We start from the raw sequence: 16,712 nt of genomic DNA on the forward strand, positions 1-16,712 counted from the left end.
CAGCCATCATGTACAATCTTCAAGTTGTTTGTTTCCCCATTTATCTGACACAAATCTATTTACCATTATCCCCAAATAGCCTTGATGAGTGGTGATGCGTTACAAAAAAAAAAAAAAATCATACATGTGTAATGCACTGGTCTACTTAAAGGAAAAGATACTCCATTCTGTGTTGTCTTGTCCCATTTACTGCTAAACATATATTTGTGAAATCTATTGGTTTCAATAAAATGTGTGTATGGCATGAACAACCTTTTTGAGCAGATCAATTCAAATGAGATTTTTTGGTATTCCAAAGGAAGTAATCATACAGCCTACCTTTTGAATGTGACCTAAGAAATTCTGTCTCTGTTATAGTATGCAATCTACCTTTCAAATGTGGCTTACAAAATTCTGTCTCTGTTATCGTATGTGGCAAACCTTAAAAAGTGTGAAACATGGTTATAGAATTGCCATGTTGCATCAGCTGGTAAATACACAAGTGAAATATTAAAAACATTAGAAAGTACTTGTGATAAGCAAAAATAGTTTGAAAAAATCAAACAAAAAGTTTTCTGGTTTAAAATCTGGAAGAGTACCAAAAAAAAAAAAAAAGTACACTTCATTAATTTAACCATTAACCCTTAATTCAGGGTGGCAGTAGTTAGGGTTAGTGTTTGGGTTGATTTTCTTTTTTTTTCTTTTTTTTCTTTTTTTTTTTTTTTTTCATATTTAACTCATTGATGTGCATTTTCAGAGAAATTCATTTTGGTTAAATTCACTGATTATCTTCTCTTTTACATAAATCTTCTAAAATAAAGACAAATAAATGATAACAATCCAGTGTAAAATTAAATACGTATAAACTATTAGTTTTTAGTAAATTGTCTATTACTTATAATCTTCCCAAGGTAAAACACATTCGAATGGACAAGTGACATGCAATAACAAAAATCAAAATATAAATCAAAAAGGTCACATACTATAACATCACAATAATGAATAAGATTGTACAAATATATATATGAGGAACGTTCTAAAAGTAATAACTCTTATTTTTTTTATTCTGCCCAAATGGATCAGAGGGGATTACAAATTGCATTGTTATGACTAAACTTAAGTATTCATGGCCTGAAAGCTTCATCTCTCTGTAATAGATATTGATGATGTGAGACTCTATGAAAGCAACACCTGTCATGGATATGCATCAGAAGTAGAGATAGGTCATTGAATTCCTCTATACAGAATAAAAAAATTAAATCTATCAGCATTCACTGGTGCCTGTTGAATGTTTACAAAGCCGAAGCAGTTGACGTCAGTGCAGTTAGAAAATGGGTTCGTCGATTTCAGATTGGCGACAGATGTGAGTAACAAAACGCACTCTGGACTTTTATGACCAGGGCAACAAAAAGGCCAGCAAATTTGCATTCAGAACGGTGGCAACTGTGTAGAAAAATGCATTCTGGAGCACAAAAGGTCACTCGTTTTAATGGTACCGTTTCTGTTTTTGAAACTCTTCAACATTTTAGTTTTTGAATTTAAAAAATAGGAGGCCTTACTTTTGGAACAGCCTTCATATAAATACTTCACCTGTTTTCTTCAACAAATGCGAACAAAATGAGATACTTTTACAAAACAAAATGATTATAAAGAATGATTATTCTATTTTTATTTTTAGTTGGCATTGAATGATCCACTAAGATGTTGATACGTGGTAAAAGAAATCAAACAAAATCAAAATGTGCTGATTAAATGACACATCTTTAAGAATATCTGTTCTGGTCTTATTTATCTGCGACCAATGTTGATTGGAAAGAACTTGTTTTGTCATTCTCTGTTTGTCCATTATTCTGTCAAATACTAAATCATATGTATATAATCCTTATTCCAATTTTGATAACCTTATTTGTTTCTGATTTAATATTTTTATTACATTTTTTTTTAATGACTTCTTTTAGGCTTTCTAAGTAAATGCATCTTGTATTCACGTTATTGGGCTTTTGTAGAGCCTACTTTTGGCTAACCTATTTAGAGTTATGAATGCAATGTTAATTATGCAAATTCATAACAAAATTCTTTCTTTGTGCAGAACGCCAAAGAAGAAAGACAATCAAATCAAGAAATACACTTGTATTGCTGACCTTAATGATGATAATCAACAGAAAGTGTTGGCCAATACATCCCATAAGTATATCCAACGCACCGGAAAGGTAAGTAGAAATGGCAACTATTTCTCTTTTTATAAATCTATTTTTTTTTCGGTTTACATAAATATGAAATTCCTCGACTTGTATTAAATGTTAATGATAAGATATATCGTCATAAGGTGCAGTAACTGTGCAGCAGCAGCAGCCCAATCCATTCAAAAAGTGATGCGATGGGTGGAACACTCCTCTGTCCTTGAGCCAAGACCCTGATGAATGTTAGAAAATTATTCACACAAAAAAAAACTATTGGAGGTAAAAAGGAAAAAAAAACCCACAAAAAAAGCCATAACTCTGAATGATGGAAGGAAATGATAAAAAAAAAAGGGAAACCATTCAGTAGTTGGATGGATGGATGGATAGTCAGCTGCACTCTGAGACAAAGATGTTTAGGATTTCCATTTAATGTTAATATATTTAGCAGTCGGTTTGGTTTATGACAGTTTTTTTGTGGTTAGGTAGTTGTAGGCTTAGGGAGCTCCCTAAAGAGTTTGACATTGGACAAGGAAAATAATCAGGGATGGGGGGGGGGGGGGCAACACAATCTGACAGCTATATACGGACAACATTTTGAGGTCTTTTTCATGCTGACAGTATCATGTATGCATCCAAAGTTTAACTAATTTATCCCACAACTTGTCTTGTGTATTAAAACTATAAAAAAAAGAAAAAAAGAAGTCAAACAAAATCATTCATATTATAAACTAGAATACATATTCCAAAACGGGCAAAATTAATTTCCTGAACAGAAGTTTTGCACCACTCGTGTCCCTCTTATGAAGATTAAAATACTAAATCATATGTATATAATCCTTATTTCAATTTTGATAAACTTATTTGTTACTGATTTAATATTTTTATTACATTTCTTTTTAAAATGACTTCTTTTACACTTTCTAAGTAAATGCATCTTGTATTCACGTTATTGGCTTTTGTTTTTGTCTTAATATCATTTTCTTTTGACTGTTTTTTATTATACAGGTTGTGGCTATTTATGAAAAGAAACATTCCAGATTGTGTGTCGGACATTTACAGATGATGAGTAATAAAAAAGTTAAATTTAATCCCAGTGATTCCAGACTGCCAAGAATTATGATCCCACTTTCAGAATGTCCAAAAGGTGACATTTTATATATATGAGTGTGTGTGTGTGTTATCTTGTAAAATTTTAGAATTTAGACCTAAATAGCATTGCATCTAACATCGATATTTGATTCTATCAAGGTGCTTTGTTTTTTTTCTTCCTTCCAGCATGTTTTTTAGAATACCAAAATGATTTTTTGAGCTATTTTTTTAGAGTGGGGGTGGGGTGGAGGGCTTATTCTGATTAGGAAGATCGTTACAATGGAAACAATTTTAAATAATGACTCCAGTAATATAAAGGAGATAAATAATCCTTGTTGGATAAAGTATTTTCTGAAAGGACTAAAAATGCAGAATGAAATATTGATATTTTAGGACATGAGTTATTGCTGTCTGACCTCTAGTATTTGACAGACTTAATGTTATATATTAGATAAAAAAGAGAAGGTGAATAACCGTGTAATGCAATTGAATAAAAATAAATTCATGCTCAGTACAACATAATAAATTATTTGCTCAGTACAACATGAGATTGAATTTTACTTAAGAAATAAATGTATGTGTGTGTGTATATATTACATAATTTATACAAACATTATCCCAATATATGGTGACAAGTAACTGTGATTTGAAGCTATGAGTTATCTCTAGCAATGGAAGAAGAAACAAAAGGAACTGAAAAAACAAGGAATAATCAACCACATACGTATAAATATAAAAAGATATGGTAGGCCGATTACAATAAATAAATGTATATTGACCTTCAATTTTCCAACAATATCAAAAGAAGTTAAAATTGTTTATTTAAACGTAAAAGTAGAGCAATATATACCGGCTCCTCTAAGATGTTTTAATTGTCACAAGTATGAACAACACAAGGAAACCTGCAGAGGAAAAAAAATCATGTGGAAAGTGTAGGGATAGAGAGCCAGACCACTCAGAGTAAGAGTGTAGCAATGAATTAAAATGTACAAACTGTCAAGAAAACCATCTTGCATACTCCAAAATATGTAAAATATATGCAAAGGAAAAAGAAATAAGACATAAAACATAAAAGAAACATAACTTTTCTAGAACCAAAGAAAATAGTTGAAGCATATTTAAAAGATGAAACATATTGAAAGGATGAAGCATATTGAAAAGATGAAACGTATGCTGAAAAAAACCCCCCCAAAAAACACAGACCACATGAACACAATTAAATATAAATACAACAAATTTAAAGAGCTAATTAATAAAATAATCTCATCAAATCATGAAGAATGGCCAAAATTCCAAAATAGCCTCCAAGAAAAATATCTTGGTTCAAATAAAACAATAGAAATAATAAACGAAAACAAAAGATAAGAATCCGCCTACAACTAAAGCACTTAAAAATATATCACAGAAACGTGCAAAACAGTTAGCAGAGACCAATAAAACCAGTAATAAAACAATAATAAAGAACACTCCAGGAAACAAGAAACTCAAATAATAGACACTCAAAATAGTTTCCAAATATTAGGAATGATGGAAGCTGATAACAATACATAAAATATTAAAAAAACAAAACAAATTCAAAAAAACAAAATAATGAACAAGAACCGAAATTTCCCAAGCTAAACCAAGATCTACTTTCAGATCCAGACAAAGAAAAGAAAAATCTCAACAAGACCCTCAACCAAACACACAAACTTCAACAAAAAAAAAAACAAATAAACTCGCTACCTCCAAAGATATTCAGATAGATTTAAAAAAAAAAAAAAAAAAAAAAAAAAAAATCTAGAGTTCAAAATAGACTTCGTAGCCTCGTAGGAGATGTCCTTTTCTCCTCCTTGCAACCTCTATCTCACAGAAGAGATGTTGCGAGTTTGTCTCTGATGTATCGTTATTTTCATGGAAAGTGTTCGACTGAGCTTCAATCTATGGTCCCCCCTCGCCAAACTTTCACAAGAAACACTCGTCTAGCTGTAAACACTATCAATAATTCCCCCCACTCTTTATCTGTGCCTAAACCTAATCGTAGATTCCATGAACAAAGCTTCTTTCTTAGAACTGCACGCCTGTGGAATTGTCTTCCGTTTTCCTGCTTTCCAGCTGACTACAATATGGTTGTGTTCAAGTCTAAAGTAAATAAGTTCTTGATGAGCCGTTCCATATAAGTTATCAAATTTACCAAATTTTCATTACTAATGATTACTATATTGTCCAATTTCTACTGTACACTCTTTAACCCTTATCCTTGAGTGGCCTCTGGGCCTTGATAATGTGGTGATGCCTATGTAAAAAAAAAAAAAATCATGCAAGGGATGTAAAGCCATGAATAAAAACAATATCTAAAATATCTTTGAAAACAACTGCTTGGACGAAAGAATATTCTCAAAAATATAAAAAAAAAAGGGAAAAGTTTTTATTTTTTTTTATTTTAGCATTAAATAAATTAATGGTTGATATTCTAGTTAAACATTTCATCAAACAAACAAAACAAAAATAACAACTTCCCTCTACAAAACAAAGATATTCTTCATAATGTTAGAATTTAGATATTGTTTTCTACCGGTATCGAAGGCTCTACATTCTTCTGACAGAATGTATATTGTGGTTGCTGCTCTTGTTTAAGTATGAAGGAGTGTGTGAGTTTTGTATGGCCAATATGTATTCTAGATATAATTACTTGTTCTTTGCTTCCAGTATGGGTTTGATATGATGTAGTTTGTCATTTGTATTGTTATTCCAGTGTTCCTGCCACTTTGCATAACATATTTGATTTATTTTATGTTTAAAGTCAGAGTAGGGAATGTTAATTGTATCGTGGTTCAAGTTTAGAGCTGGTTTGGCAGTGAATATGACATTTTAGGTATATGAATAAATATTCGAAGATATAAATACCTTAAAACGACAATTTTTTTTTTTTTTTTTTTTTTTTTTTTTAAATGGTTAAATTCAACATAACATAACCCAAACAGATTTTGAACAAAAAAAAGCAAAAATAAGACAACTTAACCGAACACCATGAATAGGTACTTGAAGATATAAAAAAAATTTTTTTTTTTTTTTTTTTTTTCAAAATCACTGGATTTAGTATTAAATTACCTGAAAAGGGTTGATATGCCATAAATCAACCAACCAACCAAATCCTTTTTTCCAATTAACGTCATTTATGCACATGCCAAAAAAAAAGTCCATTCCACGTCTTCATTCTTTCTGAAGACAGTCATTGATCCAAATGAAACTAGTCAATCTCTTGTTTAATTTAAATTCTAGCTGTATTTGTTTGTTTTTCATTTTTCTTTGTCTCCATATTTCATTTATCCTCATATATATATATATATATAGAGAGAGAGAGATAATGTGTATGGTAGTTTGCTTGAAGCATTGCTGGTAAAGGAATATAGAAGTTTTAAAAGCCGAGAGCAATACAGAAAGAACTGGAATCGCAAGAGGAAAGAAAGAAAGAAAGAAAGAAAAAACAAACAAACAAATAGACGGGTATGTTCGAGTAGAGAAATGCCTGACTATTTATCACTTCTCCTCTCATTACATAATTAAATTTGCAACTAAGTTATTGGTAAGTCCGGTGTATATAAAGTCTGTTTATAGTATGGAATTTTAAATAATTTCGGGAGAAAGTACCCCCCCCCTTTTCAAAAAGAAAAGAGTATATTCAAGATAACGGAAGAAACTAGAACTATTTTTCCTTTCTTCCTCTTGTGATTCTGGTCCTTTCCACATTGCTCTCAACTTTTAAAACCTCCATATATATATATATATATATATATATATATATATATATATATATATATCTCCTTCAATCTTGGCTTGAGGTAGTTGATTGTCTAGCCGCACTGATGAGCTATGATACAGCAAACAATACTGTATGTGGATGACATATATATAATGATCTGGATATCATTTTTAATATTATAGATTTGTTTTTTAACCAGTCAATATTAATTACAATCGGTTATTTTCTATATATTTGTTTTTCCATTGCAATACATTTTTAAAAATAAAACAGTAAAAAAACATTCTTCCAATTTTTTTGTCTTGTAGAATTCGTTCAGAGACCAGAAACATTTTCTAAAGTTCTTTTTGTTGCCAAAGTGAAAGAGTGGGCTACAACTGACATGTTTGCCTCAGGGTAAGTGAATTGCATTTCTTTGTAAAAGTTTTTATTTAGGTGTTAGTTTTATTGTTATATCACTTTAGTTAAGCAATGTTGAGGCTGGACAGTATTTAGATGGGTGACCATTTGGGAATACCCTTTGTCATAAGTTTGGAACAGTATCCTAATATTCTGCAGGTTTCAATCAAAGAAAACTTTGGTTGCCAACGTTTATGCCAAATATAAATCCCAGTCATTATTACTCTCAGCTTATCTAACCAACGCATCAATTAAGGTTCTATGAAATCTTTTCACCTTTGCATTGATCTGGAGATAGTAGGATGAAATAGCAATGAGTTTTGTTTAGAATTACTAGATGATCCCTTATAATCTGGAAGGTTTTTGTTATATTTTTTTTTTTCTTTCATGAACAATATTGGTAAATATAAACCTCACTGTTAATGTTAACAAAATTCAGAATTATGTAAACTTTTATTTTGCGAAAAAGTCACCTCTTCTCAACTAAAGAAAAAAACATTAAAATTTTGTTTTTCTTTTTTGAGAAAGAGATTTTCTCCCAAAATATAAATAAAAGATTTTCTACTATTCCTGATTTTTGTTAACATTAACAATAACTTTCATATGTACAGATATTTGTGAAAGATTTTTAAAAAATAAATGATTATGAAGATTAATAGTACAAATATCGTCTTTGATTATTTGTTTTTGTTTAGCTTCTCTTTCATTATTCCAGTTTTCAGTGTTAATAAATATGTGATAGTCGATCCCAAGTGCTAGGAAATAGGAAAAAAAAGAAAAAAGATAGGTAACAAAAGAAATAGGAAATAAGTCATCAGTAGACAATAGAAACTTGACCTGGGATGGTTGGTCAGAATGATGGTAACAACAGACCAGAGATATATTTAGATTTGATTTGGGGGTATTTCAGGATTGACAGTGAGTTTTCTGACATTGAAGATTGGCAAAGGATTTTAGGACAGTCAGAGTTGAGTTGGGTTGGATGCTTGAAGAGTTGGGGTTTCGACTCTGAGGTCCAACGGGACAATTAAGAGCTGGATGAAGTTTAAGACGGATTTTGATTCGGAGCAGATGGTAAAATGCACTGATCAACTAACTGAGAAATGGCCTTGACAATAGATATAAGTGCGGCCTCAGCATATCAAGGGTCAATAATGTCGCACACACTCAGTCCAACTGATATATCTGAAGTGTAAGTCTGTTTTCCTTTTGTTTTCCTGTTTTATTTTATTTTTATACTTGTGCTCTCATTGACAGGCGCCAGTGTGAGAGACTATGATGATACAGCAATAAGAAGATAAATGAAAAATCCACAGCACACAACGTTGTTGGGGTGGTGAGCTGACGGTGGGGGCACATGGTGTCATAAATACCCATATTTAAAAATATTAAATTCTTTAATGGAATTAGAATTTTATATTATATAAAATTTTAATTGTATAGGAAATTAGTATAACAATTTATGATAGCATTTTTAAAAAAGGAAATAACTCTAATACAACTTTGAGGGTTGTTCCTCTTAGCTTTTAATAAGATTTTAATTTTCACAAAACTGCATGTTTTTTTTTTTATTATTATATTTTCAAAAAACGTTTCCTCCTCTTCGTTTCATTCTTCTCTTTACCTTTTTAATTTAAATGTTTTATTTATTTAAATATTTTCTATCATTTTTACAGTTATTTCTTTTTTTTTCTTACCACTTGATCTGATATTTAAATAAAATGTAAATATATTATCCAAGCTCCATTGATATTAAAAATTTAGGTTTTTATTTTGGGACTGCATTTAGGAATTCTTCAACAATGTAAGTGGGGGAGATTTTTTTGTCTTCTGATATTTTTGGACACAATTTTGGATCTTCTGAAGAGTTGCACTTATAGAAAATCCAGAATATTTAACTTTATAATATTGGTTGTTCATGTGCTGACAAAATGGTCTGTCAAATTTTTTAATTCTTTGTAAAGTTGATAGAAATATGTTTACTGGAATCTTCCCGTATGGTTTGAATTCAATTGTTTTTGGAGTGGGTACCTATAAACTATGTATGATTATATTTTAAAAACAATATACATGTCGCTCCCCAGTTGGGGGTACCGAATTGGTAAAAGGGAAAATTATTCCCAACTCACATTTAGGTAAAAATGCACTTTCAAATGAATAATTGAATTCATTCAAAACATATCGCAAAAACAAATAACATTATATATATATATATATATATATATAAAAGGATAAATGGAGTCATTAGAATTTGGGGGAAGATTGATGCAGGGAGAAAAAAATAGACACTAAAAATAGTCAAAAGACTATTCAACTAAAATAAAAAAGAACCTTGAGGTACCTTTCGTCCGACCCTTGTCAAGAGATCACGTCGGAAGTGATTAAAATAAGTTTTATGGACTGTTCTTTAACTGGTTAAACTAGGTTTTAAGGGGTCAAAAATGGGTAAAAATTGAAAAAATCGTTACACATTTTGTACATTTATCTTAGTTTATTGTTAATCAATTCATATGCGTGTGATGTTGGTATAGTGGTAACGTCACCAGCTTTGAATGCTACAGTTTTGCTTTTGGTTTCGATTTTAGCTGGTGGCACATTTTTAACTTTTGAAATCACGATTCTATAATATATGAAATCTGGACGAATTCAAATATCATATTTAAGCATATTTTACGACCGGGCTGGGCCCCTCACCCCATCCCCCTCCGCACACACACACACACACATGGTAAGATATATAAAATTACTTCTGGTGATATTTACTGGTTAGATCGAGTCAGTTTTCTCTCTGATATGTATAAATCTCAAAACACAACATTCCACTTATAGCTATCTTGAGCACAGATTGTACAAGGTAGCTAGCCACTTGAAATTCTTCCACCGAAGACAAATAGTTTATGGGTCAGAGTGTGTTGCATTTGCCATGACAAAAACTGTTTTGGTATTTTTTTTAAGATCCTGATTCTTCATGGCTTTTAGTGAATTGGGTACAGTGATGAAACCTTTGCTTTCACATCTAATAACGGAATTTGTCCAAGAGAATTGAGTGATGTTAGACAATACATGAGTTACTGTATCAGTCAGAAGCACAATCCTTTCTGTAACTATGGTGACATCACGGTGAGAAAACTAAAATTTGTACATAAATACATGTAAAGTTGTCTGGATTGTGAGAGAAAATGTATCTGCAGAAAGTCTTTTCTGTGCTTTCCATTTTTATTTTATTTATTTATTTTTCAGTAACTTTGTTGATGACACAGCAAAGAGACTAAATATGTACTATTAAATATTTTCCTCTTAAAAATTTCTTTATTCCAGGAATCTATTGAAAAAAATTGGTGATGCAGGAGAAATCGAAACAGAAACTGAAGGGATTCTTATTGAGAATGATGTTGACTTCAGTGAATTTTCAGAAGAAGTGAGTCTGTCAACATCTTTTTCTTCCCCATCCCATCTCCACATTGTGTGTGTGTGTGTGTGTATATATATATATATATATATATATATATAAAAGACAAAACATTCATAAATATATAAATAATTTTGGTTTTTCATTTTTCTGTCACATTGGAATAATATTTCCATAATTTTAGTCACACACACACACACACACACACACACACACACACACACACACACACACACACACACACACACACACACACACACACACACACACACACACACACACACACACACACACACACACACACACACACACACACACACACACACACACACACACACACACACACACACACACACACACACACACACACACACACACACACACACACACACACACACACACACACACACACACACACACACACAGTCTGTTTATTATACAAACATTATTGGTTACATATGTGTATACATGTTTCAGTGGAATCTCCACTCATAGAGCCAAAAAAAAAAAAAGCAGATGTTGAAACGATAATCAAGGTTACATTCGTTTTTTTATAAAATATATTCGGATGTGGTTAACGTTCTGAAAGGAGGGGGTGTACAGTTTGTGAATTTGGACAGTAGAGGTTTTGGAGGGGGGTAAAGAAAGGGAGTAGTAGTGGGAGGGGTGAAGGAAGAGGGGAAAAGTACAATCCTGTGTGGTGAAGTTGTTGCAGCGGGGAGATTTTAATTTCATTTTAACTTGGTGGTTGTTTATTTGGAGTAATATTATACCCACATCATTATTGCTTCCCTATCATTAAGTCTTTACAGCAAATTTTTCTTTTCTGGTGGCAAATTCCTTATCTATGTTATTGATATTTATTTATTTTATTCCTTGTTTTTTATCCGTTCATTTGTTTCCCATTTTTTATTTTATTTTGTTTTAAATTTTTTATTTTGATCCATTCAAAATCTCTAATATTATATGAAAGGAACTTTGTGAGTGTGTGTAAGTTCATTCCCTATGGAGTCTAAACAGCTGGGTCAATTTTTTTGGAAATTTCACACAAATATACTTTATCTGCCTGACAGTGTTTTTAGATAGGTTTTGTATCGGGATGCCTTCAATAAATATTGATAATCGATAATCAAAAAAATCTGAAAGAAGGAACAGGCAATTTCGACTAAAGTTAATGCCTTCTATAGCCTAACATCACAAGGGCATTTGAGAAGTTTTATTACTGCACAATCAGAAAGGCCTGGCATATAAAATCAACAGTAAATTCTTTGATATGACAGAAGTGCATTCAGAATGAATGTTTTTGTTTAGAGCACAATTAAATTATGATCCTTGATATTTGCATTTTAAACTTTAATTCAAGCCATTATATGAAAATAATTTTATAAAATCAACAGTATGTTCTGTACAGTGCAATGTAGACTGTATTGTGAACTAAGTGGGGAGGATTGAAAACTGGTCGATTTTTACCAATTTCGATGACAATAAAATATGGGAGGATAAAACATTTGTTGATCCTCATTCATTCCCGGTATCCCTGCTAGTTTCTAAATATTTACCTGTTTTTTTTTTTTTATTTTTGAACTAGTTTGGGTGCTTGGCATTGCCTGGGTGTTTGGAGGTGTGTGCTGAGCAAAAAGAAAGAAAAAAAAAGTGATACTAGGCAGGCAGGCCTGAACCTGTACCACGAAGGAGGAAAAGAATGTGAAATAAAATGATGTCTTTGCTGTTACGTCCATCGCCAAACTGGAAGTGATGAAGGTTTAAATTAAGGCTAGTCAATTGAAAAGAAGGGATAACTTTAAAAAATATTGTCGAAAAAAAAACGATCCCTCACTATAGAAAATACCCAGTTGAGGGTGAAGGAATTAATGGTTTTTTGATATTTGTTGTCTAAAAGGTCAAGACTCAAAACGATGCTGATCTTGTGAAAATCTGTCACCTCTGTCAAAAGTTTTAGGCACACATACAAACATACATACATACATTTAAACAAACAGGTGAAACTTATATTATAGATGACCCATAAAAACCCATTTAATATGTTAATATATTTTCGCAAACGTACAAATACACTTGTCTGAAATGATCTATAGATTTCAGCTTTACTGGTAACTTAAAATCAAATATTTATTATTAGTGTCAGCAATGAAAAAATTAAGTTTTAAACAAAACAAAAAGCCCTAAAGAATCGTTTTTGGCATCAGAAAATAAACATAATTTTTCTAATTCCAATTAATCATCCCAACGCTAGTTATTTTAACGAACCACTACAAAAACATCTGACTATTGTCTCTTGCAGACATGAAACTTGCTGTAACATTTGTATGTTGTAACTTAAAGAATTGTATGATCTTTGAAATATATTTTCAACTATTTGGGCCTGTTTTTCCTAATATATGAAATCCCAGACCATGTGATGGTGGAGTAGTCTTCTATTTAGTTGATTCAACCATTGGCTGATTTTGCTACAAATGTAACTCTGGAGAATTTACCCTCTCTTTGATTTTTTTTTTTTTGTTTTGACCTCCTATGTGACAACATTGTAGGTCAGTTACCACTTCTGTTCAGACCAGTTCTGATCGCTACACATAATGGTAATGTCACTTTTCATATTCACGTATTCCAGTAATTATAGGAGCAACTGGACTCCTGAAAAAGAATTTCAAAAACTACCTGACAAATATACCTGGTGAACCAAGTGCAAGAGCAATTCAAACAATTGCACTTAAAAGGACGGTTAGAATCTTAAAAAGATCTCTCGGTTGGAATATCTGAGTTAGTGGGTGAATGTTTGGCATCTGGTCGGATGCTCCATCCCCAGCTCGAACAAACTAAAAAAATTAAAAAAAAAAAAAGCTTGGGCATTTTTTCATATTTTTGTGCATTACTATTAAGTGTAAATAATTATAATAATCCTATTATATTTTATGCCTAATGGGGAGACCCAACGTTGCCCAGGATTGAATTAGAATTAACGGATGTTTCACACTTCCAATACATTGTCATCAAAATTAGTGAAATTATCAATCATTATCCATTTTTCAATCAAATTGATTGATTGCCTGCTCTAGTCTGAGATCCACTATGATACACTGGGAGGAAGCTTCACATGTCTCCGTGTAGTGACTTACTCCACAATACATTGTAGTCTACATTGTACTCTAGAGAATTTACAGTTGATTTTATAAAATTATTTTTATAGTTTAATCCTTTATGACTTGAATTATGATGTAGATGATTAAAAATAACTCAACAATTTTTTATTCCACAAAATAGTCTTTAGCCTCTCTGCCGTTGAAAGTGGATCAACCATGGACAATCCCGAGTGAAGAATACAGTAAGAGACGAGATTTTACCAACACGTGTGTCTTCACAATTGACCCTGTCAGTGCACGGGATCTCGATGATGCAGTATCTTGTGATAAGCTTGAAAATGGTAAGTTTTCTTCTATTCATGTGAACCCATCACTCGTTTGTTATCTATTTTCCCTGGCATTGAATGTCCTGTCCTATTGCACTATATTGTCTAAAGAGTGTGTTCTCAAAATCCACCTTCTTATGAGAGCAGTAATAATCCATATAACGTGCTAAGGCAGGTTCATATTTGTATACATGTTATCACAGTCTCCTCTGTTTTAAAAGATGGGATCACCCAATTGCTGAAAGGTTTATTTAAAGAATATTTAATTGAGAATTATTTTTACCATAAGAGGGAAGAGAATTTTTATTTTAAAACAAGTTAAATCGTAATAGTAAAACAATTAAAATTTTTGTTTTATTTGAATAAAACTTTTTTGTTTGATAAGTGCTTAGAGTGAGTTTTTGTGAAATACAAGGGCTTGAATCTTGGTTTTTAAATGCCAAACTGTATCTTCTTTACTTTGCATTATTTTGTATTCTGTCTTGCTTCAACATTTTTTTTTTTTGTTCTTTTATAGGTTTATACGAAATTGGAGTCCATATTGCAGATGTGACATATTTCTTGAAAGAGAACAGCGAACTTGATAAAATTGCATCTTCAAGAGCCACAAGTGTTTATTTGGTTCAAAAGGTCAATTTCTTTTTATTTCTCATTTCAATACTTATGAGTTAATATTTTCTATGAAATTTTAATTTTCTTTTAATATTATTCAGAAATTTAAAAGAATTCCAAATAATTTTTTTTAATTTTTGCTCGAGATTTATTTTGTGATGGGTGTGCATGTCCTGTGAGTTTTGCATGCAGAGTTGAAGTGTTGTTGATTGAAGTTGAATTTAAATCCTCTTTATTAATACATTTTGGGAAAAGCTATGAAGGTATACATCTATTTCTCTTCCCTAAGTTTTGAGTTAAGTAGTACAGTTGACAAGACTCACAACTTTGCTGGGAAAGCAATCCAGATGAATGAAAATGCCAGAATAACTTAAACATGAGTTTAACAAACTCCACTTTATAAAACTTATGGAAACTGGGATATTTTGAATGTTGAGCTCTTCTCTTATTGGAGTACATTTAAAATATGTTGGTTATTTGAAATTTAGCTGTTTCTGCATTCATAAATTGATTTATATAACAATTAAAAAAAAAACAAAAAAAACTATTTATTTTTAAAATGAAAAATTATTACTTTGAAAATTTTATCACACACTGTAATATTAAAGATGATTCAGCTTTCAGGGATGGGGGATACTATAGTGTACGCACACACACACACACACATATATATATATATATATATATTACTTTTCCTGATATACACTAGATATTACTTTTCCTGATATACACTAGATATTACTTTTCCTGATATACATTAGATATTACTTTTCCTGATATACACTAGATATTATGTTGTAGTGACCGAGCCAAGCTTTGCTAGATATGTCATATGAAGTTAGAGCATGTTGGCAACTCTATTCTTCACAGAAAACTCCAAATTCCACCTGGATGTAGCAGTGTGTGAGAAGCATCTCAACTTGTTTAAATATGTCAAGTGTGATGGTGGGTGGATGAACAGAGCATCATGGCAGTTGAGGACTTGTTTGGTATTGGCCGCACACTAGAGGCCTGGGCTGCAACTATCAAAGAGGGCTTGAAAGCTTGGCAACTTCATGAGAGGAATACCATGGATTGAACTAAATGATGAGCAACCAACAAAATCTCATGAAAATTTCTTTACAACAGAATCAGAAGAATTGTTTTGTTTGTTGGCAAATGCCTGCATCAAATGTATGTGTCTGCCATCTTTAATGGACACTAAGTGAACCCACCATGATTATAAATACAAACATTTTCAGTTCTAACTTTTATTGAAATCTTGGCCAGAAATTGTTTTTTTTTTTTTCATTAGATGCGAGTCAAAAGTTCTGAATTGCTGTTTTTCTTTTTTACTTGTACCCTCCCGCCATGAGCTGTTTTGGATGGTGGATCATTATGAGCACCCTTGATACATATTGCAGATTGTCTTCTGGAGAAAGAGGATGACTGTTGTCTCTTGCTTTAATGTTGCTCAACAGATCTTGTCTCTTTTTGTTCTCTTTGATTATACAACACGCATAGATTTATTTTTGTTTAGCTGTTAGAAAACAGGTATACAATTTACATAGACAAGCACTTTATAGGCTGGCTAGTCAATCACCTGGAGATGAAATTTTAATCAAAAAATCAAATATTTTAATCAAAAAGAATTCAGTCCTTAAAAGTTTTGCCTTGATTAATGTCTTCCAAAGAAAAGCAGTTGTGATGTACTTTGTAAAGTTTAAATGTTGGAAGCTTGTGAGGAAGACCATGAGAAATTGCATTTAACGCATGCTAACATGTAAAATGGATGTTAAAATATACACGTTGATGACATATGAAAATGATAATTTGGCATAAATAGTTAAAAACTTGTGAAATTCATTTTTTTTTTTTAATTTTACAATATTATAGTAC

At 31.5% G+C, this 16,712-nt stretch overlaps 1 protein-coding gene across 6 annotated transcripts in view; it reads left to right on the forward strand.

Annotated features, from left to right (window-relative positions):
- The window catches only part of LOC145297618 (DIS3-like exonuclease 2), a 162,488-nt gene that overhangs the window by 88,382 nt on the left and 57,394 nt on the right, over nucleotides 1–16,712 (forward strand). For all 6 annotated transcript variants that reach the window (XM_080143690.1, XM_080143693.1, XM_080143692.1 and 3 more), the window contains 6 exons: nucleotides 2,069–2,189; nucleotides 3,165–3,303; nucleotides 7,299–7,386; nucleotides 10,708–10,807; nucleotides 14,078–14,237; nucleotides 14,740–14,852. In XM_080143690.1, coding sequence (XP_079999816.1) covers nucleotides 2,069–2,189; nucleotides 3,165–3,303; nucleotides 7,299–7,386; nucleotides 10,708–10,807; nucleotides 14,078–14,237; nucleotides 14,740–14,852 — 721 coding nt within the window. The remainder of the gene's footprint in view (nucleotides 1–2,068; nucleotides 2,190–3,164; nucleotides 3,304–7,298; nucleotides 7,387–10,707; nucleotides 10,808–14,077; nucleotides 14,238–14,739; nucleotides 14,853–16,712) is intronic.

This window comes from Euprymna scolopes, chromosome 18, assembly GCF_053919585.1.
Source record: "Euprymna scolopes isolate OS-2025 chromosome 18, ASM5391958v1, whole genome shotgun sequence".
In the NCBI taxonomy this organism is placed as follows: domain Eukaryota; kingdom Metazoa; phylum Mollusca; class Cephalopoda; order Sepiida; family Sepiolidae; genus Euprymna; species Euprymna scolopes.